Source organism: Podarcis melisellensis (assembly GCF_964234715.1).
Source record: "Podarcis melisellensis genome assembly, chromosome: 5".
NCBI classification, from domain to species: Eukaryota; Metazoa; Chordata; class Lepidosauria; order Squamata; family Lacertidae; genus Podarcis; species Podarcis melisellensis.
The window spans coordinates 36,363,879-36,390,803 of NC_138537.1; the positions used below are offsets into that span (position 1 = coordinate 36,363,879).

The 26,925-nt window shown below is 39.7% G+C and overlaps 1 protein-coding gene across 2 annotated transcripts; it reads right to left on the reverse strand.

Annotated features, from left to right (window-relative positions):
• Window positions 1-7: 7 nt before the first annotated feature.
• RYK (receptor like tyrosine kinase) lies at window positions 8-26,925 on the reverse strand. Of its 2 annotated transcripts, none has more exons than XM_081910447.1 (15): window positions 26,709-26,925; window positions 18,241-18,362; window positions 16,932-17,031; window positions 14,838-14,972; window positions 13,651-13,707; window positions 12,616-12,760; window positions 11,231-11,331; window positions 9,338-9,463; window positions 8,399-8,485; window positions 7,167-7,236; window positions 6,358-6,490; window positions 5,206-5,315; window positions 4,188-4,347; window positions 2,989-3,125; window positions 8-1,188 (listed from the first exon to the last, which is right to left on the reverse strand). In XM_081910447.1, the coding sequence occupies exons 1-15, from the start codon at window positions 26,908-26,910 to the stop codon at window positions 1,077-1,079; spliced, it is 1,797 nt and encodes a 598-aa protein (XP_081766573.1). In that variant the 5' UTR covers window positions 26,911-26,925; the 3' UTR covers window positions 8-1,076. The 2 variants fall into 2 exon arrangements, with proteins under 2 accessions (XP_081766573.1, XP_081766572.1); XM_081910446.1 differs by having other exon boundaries at window positions 9,338-9,471; window positions 11,230-11,331.

Sequence of the window (26,925 nt, forward strand, 5' to 3'; positions counted from 1 at the left end):
CATTAACTCATAATATACAGATATTTTTACTCTTCAAATGCGGATTTACAAATATATTTATATATTTATATATTTAATTCCTTTTCAGGTCATAAAAAAATCCTAAACACATAAACCAGTACCTTTTTAACAAGAAAAATCTGCATTCTACAGTCCGGGGTGAAAGGCTCCTAATTGAGGGCTGCTTTGGCACTTCTCTGAAGGCCTCTAGCACTTTTCTTTTTTTCCATAAAATTTATATACCGCTTGACTGCAGAAAAAAACCTCTAAGCGGTTTTAGCCTTGCAACACGAGGCTCCATTTTACTCTTGAGGTAAACTGGAAACAGCTTTGTAGAACTGTCTGTCACTTTTAAAAGGGCATCTTGGAGGTAAGCTCCCCCCCCCCAAAAAAAACAAACCATTGTTTAAGAATGGGATTAAAACATAATAAAAAGGCCACTTGTGGTTCCAACCATATTGTGCTGTCGTCTTTTTAAAAAAAAACAATGGATACTTAAAAAAAAAAAAGGCTATTCCAACTACAAATCTGAACACCAAAACCAGTCAAGTCATTTTAAATAGTTTAAGCTGCAGCACACGTAAGTCTTTTTTGGGGTGTGGGGGAAGGAGGAATTCTTTTTGCCACTTTAGATTTTTACACAAATGCCCCCATACATCAGTTCAAGCACCTGTGAAATTAAGTTTGCATCTTCTTTAACAGTGCCAAAAATTCATCCAATTCACATTCCAGTCTCTTATACTTACGTTTCAGGTTGGGAAATTAAAATGTCTGATTTCCACTTAAGTGACACGTAGAATAAAACCTAACCTTACAAAAAAACGCCAGACTGCTTTATTAAGGCACAGTGATTTTGGAAGAAGGCAATCTTCTAGTTAGTGTCTCTGCTTCACACATGGGCTCCCTGATCCTACTCGCATTATGTGAAAAATCCACTGAAATCAGTGAAGCCTACTTCCAAATAATGTGTTTTAGATCGACGTTATAGTGTATATAAATAGATGCAAACGCCACGTTTCACTGTTACATGGACACAGCGTCCCTTTCCAAGTAGAGCAGAGTGTGTATGCCTGGCATCAGACATAGGCTCCCAATGCTGCATGGAATTCGGTGAGGCACTGCACCAGCTGCTGGAATTTAGGTCTCTCCTCAGGGTCCAGTGCCCAGCAGCAAGCCATCACAGCAAATCTGGACAATAAAAAAAGCAAACAAAGGTAAGTAAGCTTGACACAATTGGTAAGCCCTTCGGCCACAGGTTTAATAATAGATTAATAGTTCCTTATTTATATGCCACCCATCTGACTGGGTTACCCGCAGCCACTCTGGGAAGCTTCCAACAAATTAACACACAGTAAGTAAAGGTATTAAAAGTGTGATATTTTCATCCCCTGCCATACACTTTAATGTGTAGTAAACATTGGATACCTTAGAAACATGGAAAGTATTTCACATTTTCACCTGGGTGAAAATTAGAAATCTACGGCAAGTGACATCTAGTGAAGATACTCCCAAGGTTAATATCTCATAGCTGGTTACCCTTTTAAAGAACACAGCTTATCTTCTCTGTTCTTTTCAGATTTCTTTTCTTTTAAGTATTTGCAGTTTTTGTGAGATATTTAACACCCACTTTAAATTTATGTGTTTTGTTAGAAACATCTTTATCAGCAGCTTATAGCAAACTAACTTTAAGGTAAAAGGTAAAGGTACCCCTGCCCGTACGGGCCAGTCTTGACAGACTCTGGGGTTGTGCGCCCATCTCACTTAAGAGGCCAGGGGCCAGCGCTGTCCGGAGACACTTCCGGGTCACGTGGCCAGCGTGACAAAGCTGCATCTGGCGAGCCAGAGCCGCACACGGAAACGCCGTTTACCTTCCCGCTGGTAAGCGGTCCCTGTTTATCTACTTGCACCCGGAGGTGCTTTCAAACTGCTAGGTTGGCAGGCGCTGGGACCGAGCAGCGGGAGCGCACCCCGCCGCAGGGATTCGAACCGCCGACCTTTCGATCGGCAAGTCCTAGGCGCTGAGGCTTTAACCCACAGCACCACCTGCGTCCCAAAAACTAACTTTAGCACAGCCTTAAAAATGACTGCTTACCTCTGGAATACAGTGGGCAGAAACTTAATCTGGATAGGAATCTAATGACTAAGTTTTGCTTCAGTGCATAACAGGCTCAAAATTTAAGCCTCAAGTGGTCAGATTAGTATAGTTTTTGAGGGTTAGTAAGTAAGAAACTATAATGATTTCTCAGAAGATATAGTGCTGCGTATGTGCATGTATGCATGAATGGTTTTAGGAAATGTAAAATTACATGCAACTTCACAATCTTCCTTTTAAAAGCAGCCCTAACTCCTAACAGAGTAGTTCCAAGGAGTACGATAAAAAAGAACCTGAAACACCACTATTATCAGTATGAGTCAATTTAAGACTGAGATTAACTGCTTATGTCCCCAAAAGAAGGAACCATGAAGTAGCGACAAAACACTTCAGCAATGAATGGAGGGATAGAACTTTATTCCATAGCAACAGAACAAGTGGAACAGGAACCACAGACTACTACATCAGCCACAGTAATCTGTATCACACATGTAAGAAACAGGAAATATTCTCCACCTATTCAGTTGTTCCCCACATGGTCCTCACTGAGTCAAGAGTATGAGTTGCACTTTACTGCATGTATCTAATGTCATTCTTTTGATCGCTTTTGAGGACTTCACTAATCACACCATATTTCCCAGTCTTCAAGACGCAGAGGGATAAAAACGCCAACATACAGGCAGCTTCCCATTTATGAGCATCCAATTGACGTGTTACCACACACACGCACATCGTGCCGAACCCTACTATACCCAAATGAAGTCCAATTAATGTAGAATGTATAATGCTTTCAAACACAGCAGTTCTTATTAGTTTGCACCAACTAATCATAGACATTATTTTCCACCTACATACCCAATCTTAAGAATTATTATGCAACTCTAACAGTCACTTACAATTCATCAGGACAGTTGATTGGCTGAGCTATCCTGTATCCATCTTTTAGGTAGGCTGCCATCTCAAAGGGGTCGATATCTACATATGGGGTTTGTCCCAAAGTCATCAGTTCCCACAAGGTTACTCCAAAAGACCACTGGAAAGAGTATCACATAGAATAACTGGTTAGATTTTAGGAATGTTTCATATTTCTTTCAAACAAGTATCAGTGTCTTGCAAGTAAGGTGCTCAGTCCATCTTTTATTTCAAATAAAGCTTGAAAACAAACAACTGTAAATTGCTGTGGCATAAAATGGCCTATCAGACCTACTAACAGTTACTGCTTTTACTCAGGTATGACTCCAATATACAAAACATGTGTGCTGCATGTCTCAATATGAATTGCACATATTTTTAAAGGATTCAACACTTGTGGTGTGTGTATTGTTTCCTATGATTATGCCACTAAACTCCAGTGGTCATACCAAGAGTAGGCCTACTGATTTCAATGGATTGGATTGGATTGATCTTTATTACGGCCATTGGCCCGTTACACAACAGTTTCCCATGCCAACATATTATACTTAAACCTCCAAATTTAAAATCGCCAAAACTTACAAAAGACAAACAGTAACCGAAGCAAAACAAAAGCAAAAACCACCATCATACATTAAAATAAATTTGTAACCTATACATCGCCCTCTGCTCATAAAATAATCAAGGATATCAATGGTGATATCGCCTAAAACATAGATCATGGTTTAAAACAATGGTGATATCACCTAAAACATAGGTCATGGTTTAAAGGGGTTGTCCGAATCTCACAGGAGACTGATTTCAATGGGTCTACCCTGGGTATGATAAACACTGGATATCACTCCCAGTTCTATTAGCCTCAAATTTCTTTTTCTATAATCTCCTCAACTTACCTTATTAAAACGAATACTAGGATATTCAGTGTGGGTTTGCTGTTTATCCAAGGGCTGCTTACCTAACAAGTAAGTTGTTCTGTATGAAGATTTTTACAACTCTCGTTGTTTTAATTTAAAAATATACGGGAGGAATTCTACATTGTGCAGTTGTTCAATCAAGGCAGGCATTTTGACTTGCAGGACAGAACGATTCCCACATCTCCTCTCCTCACTTGCTGTTCTGGGGTTCTCCTGATGGCACTCAATAGTGCCATATGTTTTTGTTCTGCTACTGTATCTTAACTTACCACATCACTAGCGCCGGAAAACTCATTGTTAACCAAACTTTCAAGAGCCATCCACCGCACTGGCCTGTTTTCATTGTCTCCGAGGCAATGATAATCCATGGGAAATAGATCTCTGGACAGGGCATTGTCTGTAATCTTCACCTGAAGTGCATCATCAATGCTGTATATTAAAATACACACAGACAACCACTTAGATGGGTAAGTTAAGCTCTTTACAGTCATATGTTTGCAGCACTATCTAGGTGACAATCAGGAAATGACAAGGCATTTTTAGACATACTCTAGCCTACTATGCCTAGTGCAAAAACAATTTGGAGTAAGACATGTATCAAGAACCTTGATGTCATTTTAAAGTATTTTTTTATTTTTAAATAAAAACCTAACAAACTGTATATTGGTAGTGTGATACCTTCCTATTTCATTGCTCCATTTGTCAGTCAAAATATAGAATGACAGCATGTGCAGGAATGTAGCCTATTGCCAACCATAAACTACTACAAATTCTTCAAATGATGGACGGATGCCCAAAAGTGGTACTGCATATAGGCAACTGTGAACCTTAGCTTTCCCTATTAAGACAACCAAATGCTAAGAATCAAAGCACCCCCTATCTACAATATCTCAAGCATAGTTTCTGTTTCTTGTCACATTATATTGAGAGAAAACATTTGGAGCTGGCCTTTTATGGAATAATAGCAAGCAAAGACAACAATTCATTTGCATAAGCAACCTAAAACAACATGGTCATATTTTCCACAAATATGGTAGATGCTGGCCAATACCTACTAAGTTCTTCTAGTGCTGCGGTACCTCATACTTTGATTTCTGGTGCTCTCTGTGGGCATCTCTTTATTATGCTGCACCTTAAACATAAAACTAGCTGTGCCAGACAGGTGCAGCTATCAGCTTGCAATGGGAAAGAGTGACTTGTACAGTGAATGGACAGAAGACCCGTTAGAGGAGTATTTTACATTGCCCCCAACTGAGTGTCTTTAGCCCTTTACACTTCGGTACTTACACACAATTTCTAGCAGCCAGGTCTTTGTGAATGACCTCTCTTCGGGACAAGTAGCTCATTCCACAGGCAATCTGAATAGCCATATGTACAAGATCTTGTTGTGAAATTGCCTATAGAAATAGAGATTATAATTATAAACCTCCTTGAAATGTAAAGGTGGAGCTAATTTTTTAAAAAATAAATATGCTTGAATAAAAATTCCTAGCTTAGTCATCATTTGCTACCTGTCCAAAGTACAAGCTTTTCTAATTTTCACTGAAAAACTGAGATCCAAAGAGGTTGTCCTTCCGATAAAATGAAAACTTCTGGTGCTTGTCCCAAAACTCAGGGACACCATATCTAATTTGCTTTCATAGTGGCAAAAACCAGAGTTAACAAACTTTCTGTTGCATTTCCTGCTACCACTTCTGTGAGAAGGGAGAACAGAATCCTTTGTGTGCTAGGAGCAAGTCACTGTGATCTGCTCAGTTCTAGCTTTCACAAGGCACAGGAGTCTGATTATATGCACTGGGCACATAATTCAGCATCCTGAGATGCAGGAATATGTTAACAAGCACATACTGTGAAGCTCTTCCTGCTAGATGACATCTACTGTGTCACAAGCCTCTTGTGATGGAATTAGTTTGTACAACAACACATGCTGGTGGCCCTCTGGAGAACAATGTGGCCCCTGAAAAAACAAATGTTGGCTTTCCTAATCTGGGAAGCAGAAGAGATTAAGGTAATTTTGAGAAGCTGCCCTAGCAGGACTGGGAATATTAGGATTACACCTGCTGTTTCAGCCTTCCCCTTGTTATTACACTACTTTCCTATGTTTGTATTTAAGAAGCAACATGTATTTAAGCAGAGAATGAAACATTAAAGCAAATTGTTTTAAAATATTGTTATCATGCCTGTTTCCTACGGCTCTACTGATGCTTTCACTGACCTGGTGTCCTCTGGACTGCAACTCCCATGAGCCTTGCGCTGGGGTCGACGGGACTGCAGTCCAACACTTCTGGAGGGCACCAGATTGGCAAAGGCCGTTCTACTGAATGAGTTTTTCATACCTATGAATCCCTTGGAAATTCACCATGATCTCGACAGTTTGAATTTTAATTAAATCTAAATTGGTGACCAACTATTTTATATTCTAGATTAGCCACTTCTTACCTGAGGATTGTTAGCTTCTACCAGTTTGCACTGTCGCAAAAACAGCTTGAGATTCCCCCAGTTCATATAAGGCAACAGTACCATTGGTTTTTCTCCTTCCTCTATACAAACGTGAGTAATGGGGAGCAGATTTCTGAAAGAAATATAGTTCTGGTTGGTGCTGGTGGTGGTGGGGATTCCATTAGCTGTTCAACCAACAGTCCCACAATTGTACAGTGGACCCTTGGATTACGTTACCTTCGGGTAACGCAACTTTCAGGTTGTGAACGTGGCAAACACGGTAGTGTATACTTCCGGGTATTGCCGTGCGCGCATGCGCAGAAGTGCTCTATCACACTGTGCGCATGCAGTCTAGATGCGGACTTTTTCGGGTAAATACAGACCCATGGAACGAATTAATTTTGTGTCCGGAATGTCCACTGTACTACATAATTACCATCATGTATCCCATTTCCTTGATTTATAATTTAGGAAAATCTACACCCCTTTTTTTAAGTATAAACACTGCTTGCAATCATAGCCAAATAGCTTTTCGCAATTGCATTATGGGCCAAATTCGTCATTTGAGAATTCTTGAATGAAGCATATGCAAAGTACACTTCAATTCCAGTCACCTTCAAGTTTGCACTCTGCCCGACTGAAGATGGCTCGAATGAAGACTAAAACTGAAGTCTAGTGTTTTTGCAGAATAATTAATAATTAATAACTGTTTTCAATAGACTGTTGTGAAACTAAACTTTAGATGATAAGCCATCAAATTCACAAACACAAATGAAAACAACTTTGCTTTCATTTTGAAGAGCACTAACCTGTGATGGAGACCTCTGAGTTTACAGCTTTCTGTTAACATCATTGTCACTTGAACTTCTGAGGCCTGATCTAAAAAGCCAAAAGCTTGTTAGAACAAATTTGCGTAGGCAAAAAACCAAAAACCCAAAACAAAACAAAACCAGCAGCTAACAGACAGACACACATAAAATTCAAAATCCTCAAATAGCAAAATCACATACTAAGATATTAAACATTATTGATGAACAAGATCCAGACCAAGTTAATTGCATTAAAAATCCTATTGAAATCAATGGGATTTAAGTTAGACTTTGTGAACTATTTTCAATAGGACTTAAGCATGAGTCACATAGCTTAAGATGAAATTGACAAAATGTTGCTGTCAGTCCCTTTTAAGAGATTGTGGGGAGAGATCACAGAGAGGAACATATGAAGCTGCCTTAGAACAACGATCCACCTAGCTCACAAACTTCGTTATGGCCAGTAGTACCTCTCCAAGGCCTTTCCCTCAGCCTTGATACCCCAAATCTTTTAAAGAGATGCCAGAATCTGGACTTGGGAACTTGTGTTCTGCCACTGTCTGTGGTCACTAAATCTTTATAATAAACTTATTAAGGCAGTGGCTTGCCTTCCTTGTCCTTCCACAAAACTTCTGAGGGGACTGAGATGAGGGGCCATGAGATGAAAGCTTCATGTGAAAAAGGACCAGTGAATTCTGGCAATCAGCTGAACACTGAAAATAGTTCACTCATTTTTAGATGCTGGGACCTGTAACGTCCTCTCTCCTCGGGGCTATGAGCTTCACATTCCACACTAGACAAAAATTAGCTAGTGCTACGGTCCCTCTTTACTTACCATTCAGGCCTTTTTTCTTTCCTGTGTCCCCTTTTATCTCCCAAGCTGCAGAGCTAACCTACTAGACTATGGAGTAGTCTTTCCTCAACCATATATTTCCCCAAGGCTCAATGGAAGCCAGCCGTCTCCAAAGTATGTACTAGCTCACCAAACCACCCCCTCTCTACTTCTTAGGGGGTCTCCATGTTTGGTTCAAAATACATACCTGAAATATACACACCCAATTCAATAAACTGAAGCCAGAGGCAGAAAAATTACTGTTGGAATTCTGCAATTGTGGAAGAGGCTTTGCCCCAACATTCATTTTTCAATACATCTAAGAAAGAACTATTTTGCAGAAGCAATGAATATCCTGTAATCTGCCTAATGCTGAACGAAAGTCATGCTGAAAGCCTACCTTTTACTGTTTTTACAAACATCTGCTTTTCTTTAGTAGGGTCTTTTTCTTCTATTAGCATTCCATGGAAAATTCGACCAAATGTGCCTGAGGATGAGAGCAATGAACGAAGAAAATTAGGTCAACAGAAATTTGTATACACATTCAATAAATCAACAGTGAAGGGAAATCAAGGTTAGCAGTGGACTCTCCTCTTGTGAAACTTCACATCCATCCATGGCCTCTTTGTTCAGCATTTCATCAACCTTTTCGTAGTTGGCACTTGAACCATTATTTGCCGATCTAATTTAGAGTTCAAAGGGAGATTGCCAACATAAGCAACAGAAGTTTTAACATTTTCGTGAAACCCTCTTTTGCTAACATTGTGGATTAGTAAGATTACCTGCAAAAATTTAGCTCATATATTAGTAGAGAAACTGATCAAACCTTAAAAAATATGCTAGTTTACAAGACTGACCAGAAGATTAGGAAAAAATAAAATGAGGCCCTGTTTTCCCCAGTTTAGTTTCATTAAACACCTTACCAAGATTTCAGAGCAATAAGATGTATCATCAGAAATGTTTTGAGATATATTTGCCCAATTCAATTTCCCCATAATATTCCCTATACCCAGGATAAGCAGCAATGAATATGGTATGCTTTTCAAAAACAGTATGGATAAAATCATTATGTACAAAACATAATCCTACACATCTAACCTCTTAAAAATAGAATTGCACACTTATCAGACACATTAGCCTAGATTAGAAATAATGGCTGAACCATTGTTAGACATCATTGTTAGAAACATGCCCATTTTTTTGCTGGCTATCCACCCTACTTATAACTACCACCCGTCATTTGAGGTATCAACAATCCACAGAAAAGGCAAAGAAAAATGAAAACCATATCATCTGATTGATTGCAGATTGACACATATGAGGAACTGTTTACTCGTACCTTCTTGAAGAACGTCTTTTAATGTTATCCTCTCTCTGGAGATTGCTATGTCCTTTACTTTAGCCTTTGCCTCCATCAATGTTACACTTTTAAGGTCATTCTTCTCTATTCGTAAAGTAGGATAACCTGAGGAGCCAGCAGATCCAAACAATACCAATATAAATACCAAATGTAAATAGGAGTATTCATCATTATCTAGAGATGAAAGTAACATGCAGGAAAAGAAACCTATTGCCCTGGATAGTACCTTTAAAGTATTTAATGTTTTGCCACAGGATGCAATAGGAATAATGATCTTCTGGTTAATTACTGAGTACCATACACATTACAAGATTGAAACAAACAAGAAAGCAAACACATTGCCCTCTTCTGGGCTTTAGAAGACATTGCTATATGCAAAGTGAATCCTGTGTTTATAATTTTTTAAAAATTGGTAAAGCATCTCAAAATTATTTTGGTTTCTAGTAAGAAATGTTCCAATGCCTTTCACAAGGACTTTTTATGTAGACTGGGCAAAGCTTTATGCAGCTGGTCAATCTGGAACATTCATACCAGCAAACTGAGAGGTCTCTTCAGCAGGAGGAAAGGTTACATAAACGAAATAAACTCTCCTGCCCCAATTCTTCCCAATGTCTCAATGAGCTGCAGTTGCAGAGACTGATCCTTTACTTCCAAGAACTGTTTCTTGCTGGTATTCTATTCTAGTATAATGGGCTCAGACGATCTAGACACTCATAGATATTACTGTTTTTTGAAACCTCCTTGAGGTTTTTAAGAACCAAACATTATCCGAATTGTATGAAATTGCTAGGGCATTGTCCTTTCAAACAGTTTCTGATCTAGCACATCTTAATGGTTACCTTGCTGCCCCATAATAGGGAAGTGTCAAAGAGAAACTACTAACAGCAGTGCAGTCTAAGGAACTGTTGCCCCAAGAACAGTAGCACAGAATATTTGGCCCCACTGTCTGGGGATGATGGAGGCTATAGCCCAACACCATCTGGAGACCCACAAACAGAACACAAGTGAAACAGTAACCTTCCCATCTGTGATTCCCTGCAATTGGCATTGCATACTGCCTCTAACAATGAAGTTAGAACACAGCCAAATCCACTGATAAGAAAATTACTTACACAAGCAGTGATGAGTGATGCTATCATTCAACTCACTTTGGGAACATTTGTAGTATTGTGCTACATTCTGGGAACCTCTTGAAATTGTGGGGTGGGCACCCAGAGTGTAATGGGACAGGAAACATTTCTTTTCCCCCTACGCCTGAACCCACATCATTCAGGGGGATCCTGAAGGAATATGGGTGGGGGCAGCAAATTGTCCTTCATGAGCTTACTGAAGTTAACTTATTTTAGGATCCAAGTCAATTGATTCAACCAATTTAAAAGTATGGTGAAAATTAACAATTATGCATATACTGAGAAAAGTTTGAACACATGACAACAGTGTGCAGTCTCACAAAGCAGAAGGGCAAGGACATGTCAATAACCTGAGGCAGCACAGAAGAACACACAGAAAAAATGATTTGATGGTCATCATCCTACCCGTACACATTAATTGTTTTGCCAGCAGTCTGAAAATAAGTGCAGGCTGAGATCTAGCAATGAAACAGAGACTCCTGGCAGAGATACATGCAGCTCCTTCAGGGGGATTGAACATTTATATAGGAGAATCAGGGAGGAGCCTTTGAAGAAAGTCAGGGTTCTCTATGGGTTGAGAATCCCGTTTCTCATACAATGTGCAGTATTGTGATCTTATAGCCCAGAGAAACAAAGGTCACTAGGATGCCAACTCTAGACTTTTCACACATCTCTTAGATCACTAACACTCGCACATAGAAAGTTGAGGTGTGTGGGTATCTGTAATTAGATTAACACTTACTAGTAATTGGTGTTGCATTGTTTGGAGTGTCAGCTCTCAGGTACTGTGTTGTTTGCGTTGAGGGCTGAGATAAGCCTTGAGAACTACTGCTGTCACTAATGCTGTTTTGGAAAAGAAAACACAATCATTTCCTAATTTTCAACCACTTAACTTTTGCTGAGGCTAAGATAACACTTCAGTTGTGCAGTTAAAAAAGATTAACAAAACCAGACTTCTCCAAAACTCAACTTGAATATAGCAAAAATATCAAAAGCTTGTAATACTTTAAATGAATATCAGAACATGAAAAGGCAATCAAATAGCATTTTGATTTATAACGTTTTCAATCAAATCAACCGTAATTTAAGCAATTACACCTTTAACTATTGCAAATCTTGCCGAAAAGGAAGACAAAATCTGTAGCGTTGTGGGGAAAGTCCAAACTTTTAAGTTTGTAGATTGAGTTCTGATGTGTTATAGGTTTCAAATACATTAGAGCAGATGTAAGGGAAACTATATTGGGCCTAGCATTTTTCCAGAGTTTAGCTGGTGATATGTACAACGGAAGTCAGAATGTTCTTGTTGATGTCCCCAACAGAGAAAAGGGGTTGGACTGTGCTTATATAGCACTTACGGGGGGAGGGGGGACACCTCTATTGAGTATTTGCACCTGTCTTTGTAAATTGACTATGACCACAATAAAGAAATGCATCCATTTTTTAAAAAGGAGTAACAGCCACACATTTTAAAACATATTTTCATGTATTTTTCAGTGTTGTTAAAGGGTTCCTCCCCCCACCAATAAATCACCCCTTGCTCCAAGAATCTTCACTTTCAGTCCAACTGATGTGCAGATTGTAAGTAAGGAAATGAAGCTTAAGAATATTATTTAAATGGAGAGAATCTAGGGGTGGGAGAATCCCAAGAACTATCAGCATTCCTTAACCAGTGCTATTTGGAACCTATTACGATTAATCTTAACTCTATTTCACAGAATATGCCAGTCCCTTAGAGCAGCCCCACTAGCTTAGGCTCAACACCCATGTAGCTAGCAGCCTGTTTTCACAGAGGCCAGCCAGATGGCTATGTGAAGTCCACAAACAGGAGGACATGAATGCAATAGTACTCTCCCACTTGTGTTCCCCTGCAACTGCTATTCAGAGACAAGCGGTCTTTGAAACTTGAGGCAGTATTAAGCCAACATGGCTAGCAGCCTGATAACTTAGTAAGTCTTGTATTGCATTATCTGGGAACATTGAAAAATAAGTTATATACTGCACTGACATTAAGTTCTAAATGTCTACTCTGCCAAAGCCTAGGAGCTACCTTTAGTGCATCAAGAAGTCCATATAACGTCTCAAACATGAAAACTGGAAAGAAAATTGAAGTCCGCGTTTTTTCTTTACCTGTCTTCCAATTCTATTCTCTTCATACTGTGAAGATGCAAAACAGCTAGTATTATTGCTACCAGGAATATGACTGCACAGCAAACTCCTACACTGATATAAAACACACGCGTAGAAGTGGTGGGAGCTGCATTTACAGGATCAACTGAAATGGAAGAGCAAAGCATTACTGCAACAAGATGGATATAACATTTGCCAGCTTCAGCTAAGTTCACATACAAATGAATAAGTATCATGTTTATTTTTATTTTCCTATTATACTGTAGTATATAATTTAAGCTTATGGTGAAGGAAAAAAGTGACTTCCAAGATTAGTTTTAGAAGTCTAAATATAAAATATTGAAAACAGTCACTAAGAGATGCCTAGAAAAACTAAACATCATATCCTTTAGATACAAAACCTCTACATTAAAGTCTTCTCTAAGCCTTGTTTTCCTTGAAGTACAAAAAGAGAAGACTCTGATGAGTACCAAGGACAGAGAGATGCCCTCCACTACAAAGAACTCAGCTAATTATGCTAATAACTCAACATGAAAAAATTATGAAATTGCTTCCACCAAAAGGCCAATGGAGTTTTTGTAATATAATATCTTCACTAGCAAGTTGCCTTCTCTCTATTTACTGTTCACAGGAATTCAATTCATATACCAAAATATGCAGCCATGTAACATGCAAATTCAAAAATACATTACGTAAAAAGGCTGATAGTGAAACTAATCTCTTACAGATCTCCTTGGTGGAGTACCTGGTTTACAACATGATAATCAATAAAAAGCATGAAATACAAAAATGCAAAAGTACAAGCTGCTGGGGATTTATACTTTTTAATTTCCATTAATGAACAAAAAGTTTGACTCTTAAAAAATCTGACCAATTTTCCTTATCTAACAGCAGAAAGCGAAGAAATGTGTTTGAACTGTGTAGACTGGTAATTTTAAAAGAAAATGACAAAGATCCTCAACTTCTCCTGCATGCTGCATATGAATAATGCTTTCAGGTATCTTCCATTTAAAAATATGAAACATATTTACTTACAAATAGCTTTACTGCTATTTTTGTCCAATACTGGTGGTTTTACTTCTAGCTCAGGTTCTAAAGACAAAAGGGATAAAAAGGGACATTTGATATCACTTAGAGATTTACTTTTCATACCAAGACAATGAACAGAAGAACACTTTATTCCATTTTCTATCAATACTAGTAAAAAAAAAAAAATCTATCAAGATCTGGCAAACCCGAGAATTCAATGTAGTTCACCTACTATAAAGAGGAAGTAACATATCACATAGTGACACCAACCACAAGATTTCAGTAGCATAGAGACTGGTCCTTTTACTTGCCTTGAAACAATGCTAACTGCCAATGGTTGACCCTTGTTTAAACATGTGCCCATGAAAGAACATAAGCTGAACTTTCAGATGTAAAACCCAAGAACAGAACGGGGGTAGATTTAGCACATGGGATACATTTGTATTTCATCCCTTGTGTTTCATGGGATTACAATATTTAACTTTCAAACTTTCCTGTAGTCATTGCAACGACTCATTCCCATGAGTAGATGCTATCGAGAAGAAATTTATTTACCGTATTTCAAATCCACCCTGCAACCCAAACTTTCTCAGGACATGTAAATGTAGCCAATTGTGTTAACCCTTCCCTAGGTCTCCACCTTTCTAGAGGTCTGAAGCATATTGGTTATAGGTAGCTTCTGTTTCCAGACGTGCGTCTTGGTTTAAATATTGATTTCCTGCATTCCCAATGTTAGTAATGATCCTTTCTGGTTAACAATACCCCTTTTACTGAGATACTGCTGCAAAGTTTTAGTACTGGTAAGCAAAGCCCTAAAATCACCTGCTCCCCTTAAAGGCCAGACCCTGTACCAAGATTGCCTGGGCATGGTAAATTTACTGATGTTTGGCTGAAGTGTAGCAAGGAGAGCCTTCTTGGTGGTGGCATCTCAGCTTTGGAATTGCCTTCCCTCTGAAATACAACTGGCACACACATTGTTGGAAGCTTGACACCATGTAGAGCCTTGGTTATTTGTCCAGACCTCTGCAGAAATGTATTGCTCCTACACACTTGCTTTCTCTGGTGTTGGGTGGGAAGGGAAAGAATAGGAAAAGGGTGGTGGTGGAGGGACTCTAGCTGTGTGCAATGCAAGTGAAAAAACTTACAAAGCTGTATTGCCCCTTTAATATGAACAGTGAATAAAAATGTCTTACTTTTGTAGCACATTTTCCTTCGTTTGAAATTTAAGACTGTGATATTTTTGGAAGCATTAACGGTCATGTTGAGCTGCATTAGTACCGTAACATCAGAGTCTAATCTGCCTGTGCAAGAGAGTTCCACCCGAAACACTGTAAATAGAAAAGCCACATACATACATGTTTTTAAAAGATAAAATGAAAAACCACACATTTTAAATCAGCAGTGCAAAACTGCCTTAAATCCTGAGTATTTTTAATTCCTTTGTTACAGCTTTTTAAAAAAATTTAAGGCATTTATACCTTTAGCCAAAAATGCTCTCAGGGTAACTTTTAAAACTAATTTTAAAAACTGACACGATTTCTTGATTCCTCCTTTCATGTTCCTTAAGAAAGTTAAGAATAGCCCTGCTAGATGAGACCAAAGTCCTTTCTAGTCTGGTATCCTGGTTCCCACAGTGGCTAACCAGATGCCTGTGAGAGGCCACAAGCAGGACATGAGTGCAACAGCCTTCACTCACTCTTGCTTTCTAGTGGCTGCTATTCAGCCGCTGCCACTAACATTAACACTGATATTGGAGACAGTATATAACCAGCAGAATTAGGAGCTATTGACAGTTGTATTTTCCATGAATTTGGCTTGAATTTAGACAAACCGCACTTCGGCTAAACAAACTATGATTTATATTCAAATCATCCTTTTCTCTAAACCCTTCTTTTCAAATTACCGTATTTTTTGCTCTATAAACCACAAGACGCACCTAGTTTTTGGAGGAGGAAAACAAGGAAAAAAATATTTTGAATCTCAGAAGCCAGAACAGCAAGAGGGATTGCTGCGCAGTGAAAGCAGCAATCCCTCTTGCTTTTCTGGCTTCTGTGATAGTTGAGCAACCTGAATTCGCTCCATAAGACGTACACACATTTCCCCTTACTTTTTAGGAGGGAAAAAGTGAGTCTTACAGAGCAAAAAATACGGTAATTTTATTTTACAAAATAGTGATATACAGACCACCTTCAATATATGAATATGTAAATGCCCCCCAACACACAGGTATAACACATCGACTTTATAAATATTGTATTCATAAAACTAGAAATTTCAAAATTGACACATGGACAATAACTTACCTATCCACATAAAACACTGAATTCTTTTCAAAGATTAAGAAACCAAGATTTGAAACTTGACAATGGCTTATATAGGGTTTCAACTAACATACTCAAAGCAGACCCACTAAAATCAATGAAGTTACTTTAGTCTACTCATTTCAGTAGGTCAACTCCAAGTATAATTAGCTTATTTTTATTTTACCCCAAACAGCTTAATACTTAAAATCTCTAAGCAAATCTCAAAAATACAGACTTGAAAACAGATAAGAGAAATCTTGGAAAAACAGGGTCCAGTTTTACAAGTCAGGGAAAGCCTGACGTACATTTTTACAACACATCTGAAAAAACTGATGGGATGGTGCGTCACATACAGTGGACCCACAGGTAATGTAACTTTCAGGTTGCGAATGCAGCAAACCCGCCTCTAGATGTGGACTTTTTGAGGTACGCACGGACCCCTGGAACAAATTAAGTTCGTATCCGGAGGGTCCACTGTATTTCAGAAGGAAGGGCATTCCACGGTGCATGTGCAATGGGTGGAGGAAATGTCCATTTTGGGGTCACTGCCTTGTGATATTGTGTAGGGTTTGGTGCTACAAGTAAAATTTCCCCACAGAATCAAAGTGATCTTACAGTCCTATACTTGGGTAGGCGGTCCATTAGGTAAACCTGGAGCTGAGTTGTCCAGGGATTTATATTAATTTTATTACAGACTTTACATTCCTTCTTCCAAGGGTCATATGCTAATAGCAGACCCTGAGCACACCCTAGTAGCTAACTGGCAGCCAGGGCAATTCCCTCAGCATGTGAGTAATATCTGCACACCCAGGTACTTCACTCCACAACTGGGTCACAGTGCTCTGCACCAGCTGCAGTGTGCAGATCAATCCCAAAGGAAAAACCACATGAAGCACAATACAGTAGTTCAACCGTGAATCATGGCAGTGAAGGTATCCCCACCAGCACATAGCATTACAGTTTGTGTAATGAAAGACTACTTACCTGATAAAGTACGAGGGACTTCTCCTTGTTCAGAAATATTTGCTTGTGGCATATCCATAGCCAACAGATTATCAACCTGAAATCCCAGTTTATATTCAATCTGTAATGGTGTGCAGAACAAGCCAAAAAGAAAATGTGCTCAATAAAAGGGTATGTATTTGCACTGATTTCTACTTGAGATAAATTAAGAACCAAATTATCAGAAGCATGTTGCTAAGTGTCCAACAAAAATGAACAAGGTAAATTCAGAGGATGAAATCAGACAATGCCTTAATCTACGTGCATCTCAACGAAGCAATTATTAGGGGGAAGGGTAGAATCTGGATCAAAACCAGAAAAAGAGATCTGTAAGCAGAACAGATACTAAACCATACCAAGATGTGGAGATGACCAATACAAAGTGACAGGCGGGAATCACTTTCTGCCAGAAAAACACATTTCCATTCACCCCCAGAGATCTGCCCAAAGACCTAGTTTTTGATACTGCCAGAACAGTTAATATTTCAGCTTTATTAAGCTGGATGCCAAAATATCACTGTTTGAATTATATTTAAATATTCAAACCAAAAGCCAGCTATCCTTTTAACTGTCAAACAACTTTTCTGACTCATGTGTGTACTGATACCATTTAATACATGTTGTATGGTTTCCAATCCTGAACTCGAGGCAAAATTATGGTTTACAGATATCTGAATTGGGCAAACTATAGCTACTGAGAAACAGAGAGGGAGGGACTCTTATGTATTTAAAGATGAAGCAGCACACAAGCCTAAAGCTCATTCATGAAAACCAAACTGTGTTTAGGACAAGTGATTTGAATCAAGCCTATGAAATGAAGAGAAAAGTCTTCTCACACACTACACTTCTTAAGTGCAATCCTAGTGTATGTCTAATAAGAAATAAATCCCACTGTGTTCAATGATACTTTCTCCTTAGTAAGTATACACTGGGGTTTTATGGGTGCAATGGAGTTTACTTCCAGATGGACAATATTTAAGAATGGGGTGGTGATCATGGACACACGCTGCACATTCTGCACAAGTTCATGGACTTTTGCTTCCTCCCCCCAGCTCCATGCTTGAAGCTGAAGAGGGGGCGGACAGAATCCATGAAACTGCTCCAGGCAGCAAAGGGTCTCAAAACCCCACCACAACTGCTACAGACAAAGCTGCAGTGTGTTATACCAGCTGTAGCACACCTTACACATGTAGCTTCAGTCTTAGGTTACCCACCCTGGTTAAGCCCTCCAGTGCCACACAATGAATACTGTTGCTTAATTCATCCACATAAAATAATAGTTGGTGCTTACCTTGGCCTTGGAATGCCAACTGAAATGGAGGCTGTTAGTCTCACTTGGTACCAGCAGATTAAAGGACAAAGCGTAGTGATTGATAAGGTCATTTCTCACATAATAAAGTTCTGCATCAATACCTAAAACATGTTTAAAACAAAGAGGGGGGTGGAAATGAAGTTAAAAGCTAAGCTACAGCCACAGGCAATTTAGTAAACAAGAAATAAATATTACTTGTTTAAGAGGAAGAAAACCAACATTTAGTGCCAGTTAAGCCAGTTTGACCTAATTTACATTCAACATTTAAAGAAATGTTTAAAATCAACTACAGTTTCTCTCTCACCCACCCATCCGCCCACCTCCTTCTCTACTCCTTAATGGGGGAGGAAACAAGCCAGAGCCTGGTTTGTTGTGGCAGGGGAGCACTCTGAGCAATAAGCCTAGAATAAACCTTTACTATAAACTATGTATTAATACAGCATGCAAACCAGGCTTTGGAACTGATAAAATCTCAGGTAGAATAGATTCATGAGTCCTTAGCATCAATGGAAACTTTCCTCCTATTGTGTATAGCTGGTGCAGTCTCCTCCGACCCCACATCAGTTCCAATCAGGACCACAGCAGGAGCAAAGGACTAAAGCATTCCTCTTCCCCACAGTTCTGATGAGGCTAAGTGGTGTGTGTCAATGTTTGCTTGTAGTTGTTGTTTTAAAAAGCTGCTATGAAATATGTAACTAGGGGCTAAGTCATGTCTAGTATGGAAAAAGTATGGAAGGAGATAAGGAAAACACTACAAAAAATTATGAATGTCTAAGGAAACATGTACACAGACTCTCTGATCAACTGCAGACAAAACAACAGAATAATAATTGAATAACTTATTTAACTGGCATAAAGAAAAACTTTTCTGGAATCAACTAAACAAATCTACTTTAAAACTCTTCTGACTTGCAGACCCCATTAAGCAAGCTCATATATAGAAAGCTTAAGGCTCAAGGATCTAGTTTCTTGTTACTGGATCTTACCTAACTTAAAGCAAACCACATGACAAGGCCTGCTTTTTTTTTTTTGCTTTAGATTTTAAGAGGAAACACTGTTTTGCACAGGCAAACCCTAAATCACATTAACATATATCTTTGTGCTCCACACTTGGACATAAACCAGAGAGAATAAATTAAATCAAGCATAGAACAAGAAGGTAGGCTTATGCCATACCACAGAAATACAAGGTCATTCTTTAAAGATTTTAACATAACACATTATGAAGCAGACAAGGAGAGGCAGGGATTTCATTCTTAGAATGAAGGATGCTGAGGAACCCTTGTATTCATTACAAAACTGGATCATGTCACTCTAGAAGCCTTAACAAAACCGTAGCTTTTTCAAGGGGCTCTTGCATAAAAGAGCTTTAAATCTTTGCAGTTTTAGAAAATACCAAAAGCTCTCCTCAATTAGCATGGGAAAGTGATTTTTGTTTATTTAAGAGGGGCTCTTGTGAGAACTCCCCCCCTTGAGGAGCAAGACAGACGGACAATAGGTGGGTTTCATTTTCTAAACGTTCAACAGAGTTTGAATTACTAGAAGCAATTCTAGTATTATCTTCATCTTTATAGCTTATGTTCCTTGTGTCTCCTGTAAATTAAAACAATTTCTATGTGCCAGTTTACCTTTCTTTTTAGAAAGTGGGTAGCTTTTTAAAAGTTAGGAATGCTTTATCAGTAATTTAAGCTATCATCCATAATCATTCAGATGGGACTTTTGTAAGAAAGCCTTTGTATGTGGACTTGGAAACATGCAATACAAGTTTTTCTATTAACCAAGTGTGCACAAAATCACATTTATTACATTAAGCACCTTCCTTTGACTTACATATTCTGCTACAATTCACATCTTACCAACAACCATGCATAGCAAGAGCTAATATCCACTGAATGACCTACAGGAACTGGCATGATCCTAACAGTCCACAATTCTATTCAGTCTCATGGAGCAGAAGATATTTCCAACTTCCTATTTTGCAATCCAGTTCATGTGTGCATCTTATGGTATGAGAAGGTGGAAACTGCACAAATATGTCCCTTTCCTCTCTCACTTGATGCTGTGCAAGGCCAGCAGCCAACTGATTTCTCAGTTTTGTTTCCTTGGGGCTTACATCATCATGAAAATTTATGCTGCTCCCAACCAATTGATTTTGTTTGAGCTTCACCAAGTTTCGTAGTTGAGACATAAATGTAACAAGAGATTTGAGAACTTCTGGCACAAACTAAGAAGAAACAAAACAAATATAAATTCTCATGGATACTACTGAACACACAAAACATAGGAACAAAAATCCTAATGTAGCTAAAATTCATGCCTTCAGTTGCCACAGTAGTGCCAAAGGGACCCTTCAGAATGCCTTTGTTTCTCTTCCCATTCACTACAATGCAATTCATGACTGAATAAATTTGTTTACTATGAGGTATTAGGGCAGGGTTGTTAATTGTGCCCGCTGCAACAAATCACGCTAAATAGAAGACATTCTACATCATTTAGGCTGTGCGCCATACATTTAAAGCAGATTTCTCATCTCCAAAGAATCTTGGGAACTGTAGTTTACCTTGAAGACAGTTGCAATTCTCAGCCACCTTCACTACAGTTCCCAGGATTCTTGGGGGGGGGGGAGAGGGAGATTAAAGTTTGAATGTATGGTATGTACACAGCCTTTCACAGCTAATTAGAGGAAGCTAAGGAAGAGATCCTGGATCTAAGAACTTGATAACTCTGACTAATTTCATGTTGCTTTTTGCATCTTTCAGAAACAGGCAAGCAAATATCAAATTGTCTTATATTATGCTGCCCCTATCTTTGCTCTTCTTTTGCACATCTAAGTTACATTTCCTATGGGCACATTTGACCAAAATGTTTACTGCATGTCTGATCCATAATGTCAATGAATCCAACATGGGGAATTGACTTCCATAAATCACGCCCCGCCCCCTGCAATCAAGAGACAGAGCACACACATGTACTTCACTTTTCCAAGCAATCCGAATAAAAGTCAAGGAGAATTAATCGGAATCATTAAAAACACAGAGCTGAAAGAGGAAGTGAGAAAGTGCACCTCTTACAACTTCCTTCTTCAGCTCTATGTACTTTTTCAAGAGAGAAAAAGGGGGCAGTGAGGGGGTAGGATTAGAGGCTTCATGGGAATCAACTGGATCTCAAGGACACTACTGTGAACACAAGCATCATGCTAGTTTTTGCTGGGCTATGTAGCTAGAATCGTACAGACACCATCTATCTGAAGGCAAAGCATAACAAATTAGTTTCAAATTTTAAAATCCATTATTAATTACAAAGACAACCACTGGACATCTCATAATCAATCAGTTATTCTTCAAATTTCGGTAATTACTAATCAGACTCAAGACAAGGCTTCTCCAACCTAGTGCCCTCCAGCTGTACTGGCTTCCCATTCCCATCAGCCCCATAAAGCATGGTCAGGGATGATGAGAACTGTAGTCCAAAATATTAGAGGGCACCAGGTTGGGGAATGCTACTCTAGGCACTTTAGGGGTTGAACAAGGTCACCAAGAATGCAAAGGGACCTAGAGACCTCTGCATCTACTACAGTCATTCAGGAGTAGATTCCCACCCCTATAGTGTCATCCACAGGTCCAGAAGAATATGAACCACTTACTGAAAATACACACTAGACACTGCATCCTGTAGGCACCATCACATAGGTAACTGAGCACACAAAAGGTTTTAGAGCCTTGGGGAAGGCCTTAATCACTTAAGAGTCCCTTCTGGAGTCCTGACTTTAAAATCCAATGACTGTGTCTGAGAACTCTGAAGTTTGGTACCAACTCTAAAAGCAATTGTCCACGTTATATAAAACATACTCAAAAACAGCACACTGCACTAAAATTTATGAACCATGAAGGGGGAGAGAAATCACGACAGTGTAATAAACCATCAGCACTGAATTAGTAAAATGATATATTTTATTAGACTACTGAGTGTTTAGAAATATAGTAAACATTCATCCTTTCAAAATTCTTTAGGCATGAATATTCAGAGCAAAAGTACAATAAAGATCTAAAGTTCTTTCAGGTCCTGGTGTGTCATTGCTCATCCCATGACAACAAATACTGCCAAAGATTCATTCTGCTGCATCAACATACTTTTACATCTAGAGTTGGTAAGCATACTTCAAATTTGTGGGCATCAGAATGAAGTTCTGGCCAGCATTAATTTTCTTCATGCCCTAACAATTTGGCCTCTGGAATTTATCCAGGCACTCTAATCTGCACAAAATGATCTTTATCTAAACTTGAGTTCCACTTTGCCTCGTGATCCCAGATGGATATAGGCTGCCTCATCAAGAGCAATGGGAACCGTGAAACACATCTGTATCAGCTGTACATGCACAGCTCCTTTGTACAACTGGAAAACAAATTCAGCCATTTTAGCATCTGTCTCTACCATCTCAGACTTAGATATTTAATAAGTTGGAGCATCCTCAAAGAAGATACAGACAGTCAACTTAACGAAGTAAGCTCCTTCCTCAAGGTTGTTTTGCCTTCAGTAATTGTTACTGTGTAGTCATCTTTTCTCCCTGAGCACTATGTTAAAGGACAGTTTTCAGCTAAGAAATAATTGTTCTGCAATATATCACACAACTCCAGGCAGATATATTCAAGTAGGACCATACAACTGATGAGATGGTGACATACAAATAATCTAAAAAGGTTAAGTATTCAAAAGATTTTAAAAACACCTCAGCCTTATACACTAAAAGCTGCAAGTCTTTCAATGTGCAGTATCTTCATAGTTTGTTAAGAGAAACACTTAATTCAAATTAACAGCCATATCCAGATATCAGATCAAAATAGAACAATAAATTTAGATAATATGTAAGTACTTTATTCAGCTCAAACTTAATGGAAAATAAGACACCTAACAAGCACTGGCTCTCTTCACACATTAGAATGCTAAACCATTGTTTGGTGCTACACCAACAAATATTCTGTTCCCTCCCACACCAATTCAATAAATTAGTCTCTCAACAACTGCAGCACCCTGAAATGCCTTTCCACAGGAGAGGCAGGAATGTGACGCGCAGGTGACTGCCATGGGTTAAGAGAATAGCTGAAAATCAGGCTGAAACAGCACAGTTGAGTGGGCATTTGGATACAATTTATTAGGCAGTGATAGAGATGTGTACATATGCTAGAGCTTTTCTGAGTTTCCCTCCTAGCTTTTGCCCCCCAAAATGCTTTTGAAAAGAGCATTTTCTAAGCTGTTTGGGTATTCAGTAATGAAAGCTGCTGAAAGGGAAGCTTCAAGTACTCCAGAAACAACTTTCAGTACCTGTGCATAAATCATTAGATACTGTACAGTACCTATCTTTAATTAAAACTTTGCAGTACATTATTACCAGAAGATTCCCCAATACCATCTGAGCGGTAAGTTGCAATGTATCAACTAAGAGATAGGAAGGCTTTGAAAATGTTAGGTGAAGAGAGGCTATGACAAGTATAGCAAGAATTATAAAGAAAACAGGCTTTTTCACTTTCTGTTTTATAATTTCTCTGTGATACATTATTCTCTGCACAAGTCCCCAGGAAAGCAGAGTTACAGCTGAAGTAAATAGCATAGCTATGCAACAGGAACAGGCAACTGGCGATGTACAGGCAGAAGTACTACTGACATGCCTGGACCCCCCAAGTTATTTTTAGAATCTTAAAGGTTCTGGTTTTGTAACGATTTCCGCCATCCTTTTTCTGTAGCTACCGGTAAGTTTGAAAAAGTGAAGACAATTATGTTACTAGGATTACGAAGGTGTGACTAAAGGAGGTCTTGTAATAATCTTAAGTGACCTACCAGAGAAAATAATGTCCTGCAACCATTGTTTAATAGCTTTAAAAGAGAGACGTCATGAACTTTTGGAATTTCCACATCAGTCTAACTGGGAAGTTCTGAAGTGCCTTGTGTTCACCTACACAAGACTGGAGTGGATTTACACCACTGGATAGCTCAGTTGGTCAGAGCATGGTGCTGATAATGCCACAGTCACAGGTTCAATTCCCACATGGGACAGCTGCATATTCCTGCATTGCAAGAGGTTGGACTAGAGGATCCTTTCAGTCATTTCTAACTCTATGATTCTATGAAGAATATTTTATCCATTCACAACTGTGAAAACTTTCCCACAAGACATTGTGTGTCCCTAGTCCCAATCCAACGAGCAGTGGCGTAGCATGGGGGGTGCAGGGGGGGCCGGCCGCACCGGGCGCAACATCTGGGGGTTAGGGGGCGCAAATTACTTGCCTTGCCCCGGGTGCTGACAACCCACGCTACGCCACTGCCAACGAGTCTAAGATACAGTGGTGCCTCGCAAGACGAAAAGAATCTGTTCTGCGAGTCTCTTCGTCTAGCGGTTTTTTCGTCTTGCACAGCAAGCCCATTGACGGATTAGCGCTATTAGCAGCTTTTAGCGGCTTATCAGCTTAGCTGCTTAGAAAAAGGGGGGGGGGAACCCGTAGGAACTCGCAAGACATTTTCGTCTTGCAAAGCAAGCCCATAGGAAATTCGTTTTGCGAAGCACCTCCAAAACGGAAAACTCTTTCGTCTAGCGAGTTTTCCATCTTGCGAGGCATTCGTCTTGCGGGGCACCACTGTATATACAACCCTATCAAGTAGAACTGCTAGGCAAACACAGGAACGCATTGTAACACCCCTCTTTCTGCAGTTATACTGTACTCATCCTACAAAATTTAACATGAATCTGTCTTCTGTCAGTTTCTTATTTAATCACGCTTAGCACCTTCCTCCACATAAGTGATTCTTTACTTCCATGACATCCTGGTCAAACCTATTCTCAGGCCCCCTTGAAACTATAGAAAGCCTCTGTGATCTCAGACAAATTACCTAGTTTAAGGCAGCATCAGGAGAGAAAGCCAGCACATCTAAAGATAAGCATCTGGCTAAAAACTAAATGTTGTTAATAATATAAATTTCCAAGCTATGAAAATAGACTTGTACAGAGAACACTGTTATACTGTAGCAAATTTATAAACAAAATGTGAAAAACTGTTTCTTTCTTTGACAGAACTAAAATCACCTACATCAAACTACCTTTATTTATTGGCAAATTTCAGTTTTGAAGATTGCTTACTTTAATTATCATTTCTCCCCATCCCAACATCTAGTTAACAAGAGACTCAAAAATATGCACTTATCTAGGCACCTGTGGCAAGTAAGCATTTCAATGAGAAAGCCAGACAGTTATATTTTAATTTTTGTAATGTAGAAGAGACAGGGGGAGGAACATTAATGTATAGATGAAGAAATGAGTTAATAATTATTATTTTGAGCTAGCAACTTTTGCAGATATATTTGCAGGACTGCTTACTCCTGAGTAAAATATGTCTTTGTAAGTGTCTGTGAATATTCATTACTGCATGTACAAATCAACAGCTTCAATAATAGGTATCTGGATTTACAACGTACCATTCAAATGTTTTCAAATTCATTTTTTAAAAATACATATTAGAATAAATTGATGTGTTATGGCGCGTAAACTTTTATTTCTGTGACTTGTGTTTTAGACTGAGATTTCACAAATTTATTGTATTCCATTAACAAGGCTTAAGCAGGACTAGGGTGACAAAATGAAGGACATCACTGACCCTTCCATCCAAAAACACATTTACTTAAGAATTTCAGTGTTGTTCACTTTGGAGTGTAGGCAAAATTTGCCATATTTTGGTACATTTCATAAAGCAGTCAATATGGTAGGACCAAGCAAAACAAATTAACATAAGGTATAAAGTGTTTACCCGGTCAAGTCTTAAAGATTTAGCATCTCACAGCATGAACTTCTAGAGCACAGCTGTATAAAATAATTTATTGTGCATGCACTGTACAAGCAGTACCACAAACCAACCCTTGTAGCACGTAAAAGGGCTTGAGTCTGAACTGAGTGCGACCGTCCCTATTTGCAAAACACACCCACCCGCCAAGGAAAGTATGTTGCTGCTGCTGGCCTTGGTTCTAGGCTTCTCCCGCTCCCTCCTCCTTCACCATGAAGTGGTTTTGGGTGGCTTTTGGGGTGGAGAATGTCAGCGCCTCACCCAGGCAGTTGCAAAGCGCGGATTTGGGAATTTGCACCGTGAAGCACATTTGAAGCCATTAGGTCCCCCCCCTTCTCCCTCCCCCAGCCACGTATTTTGTTTCCACCCCGAAACCCAAACCCAGCCCCCTCTCATAAAGCCCTTGGCAAGCAGGCGAGTCGCTGAGCGGCATTAGCAGAGCAAGGCCGTACAAGGAACGAAGGCAGGACCAGCCGGGGAGAGGCGGGGAAGGGGCTGCCTGGCCAGACGCCCCCCACCCCCTCCCCTCCCGGAGGAAGCCGAGCCTGGACGGAGACACCGCGGGCCCCTCCCCCCTCGCAGGCCGGCGCGCACGCGGAGAGGCAGCCGCCGCCCCTCACTCACCGATGAGGCGCCGCACCTCCTCCTGGCTCATGTAGACGCTCAGGCCGGGCCCGGGAAGGGGCGCCTCGACGGACCCCCCCGGAGCCTCGGAGGCCGCCGCCGCCGCCGACAGCAGCAGCAGGAGGAGGAAGGGGCGGAGGCGGCAGGGCTGCCTCGCCTCAGCCGCGCCGCAGCTTCCATCCCCCCGGCCACCCCGCACCATCGCTCGCTTCCCGGC

What these genes read in the sequence shown, in the direction of transcription:
- RYK (XM_081910446.1), bottom strand. Translation starts at nt 26,910, where the DNA reads ATGGTGCGGGGTGGCCGGGGGGATGGAAGCTGCGGCGCGGCTGAGGCG. An exon ending in AAATAGCAGTAAAGCTATTT is followed by an intron (nt 12,761 to 13,650) that starts GTAAGTAAATAT and finishes CTTCCATTTCAG; the next exon opens with TTGATCCTGTAAATGCAGCT. An exon ending in TTTCCGGCGCTAGTGATGTG is followed by an intron (nt 3,126 to 4,187) that starts GTAAGTTAAGAT and finishes TACTCTTTCCAG; the next exon opens with TGGTCTTTTGGAGTAACCTT.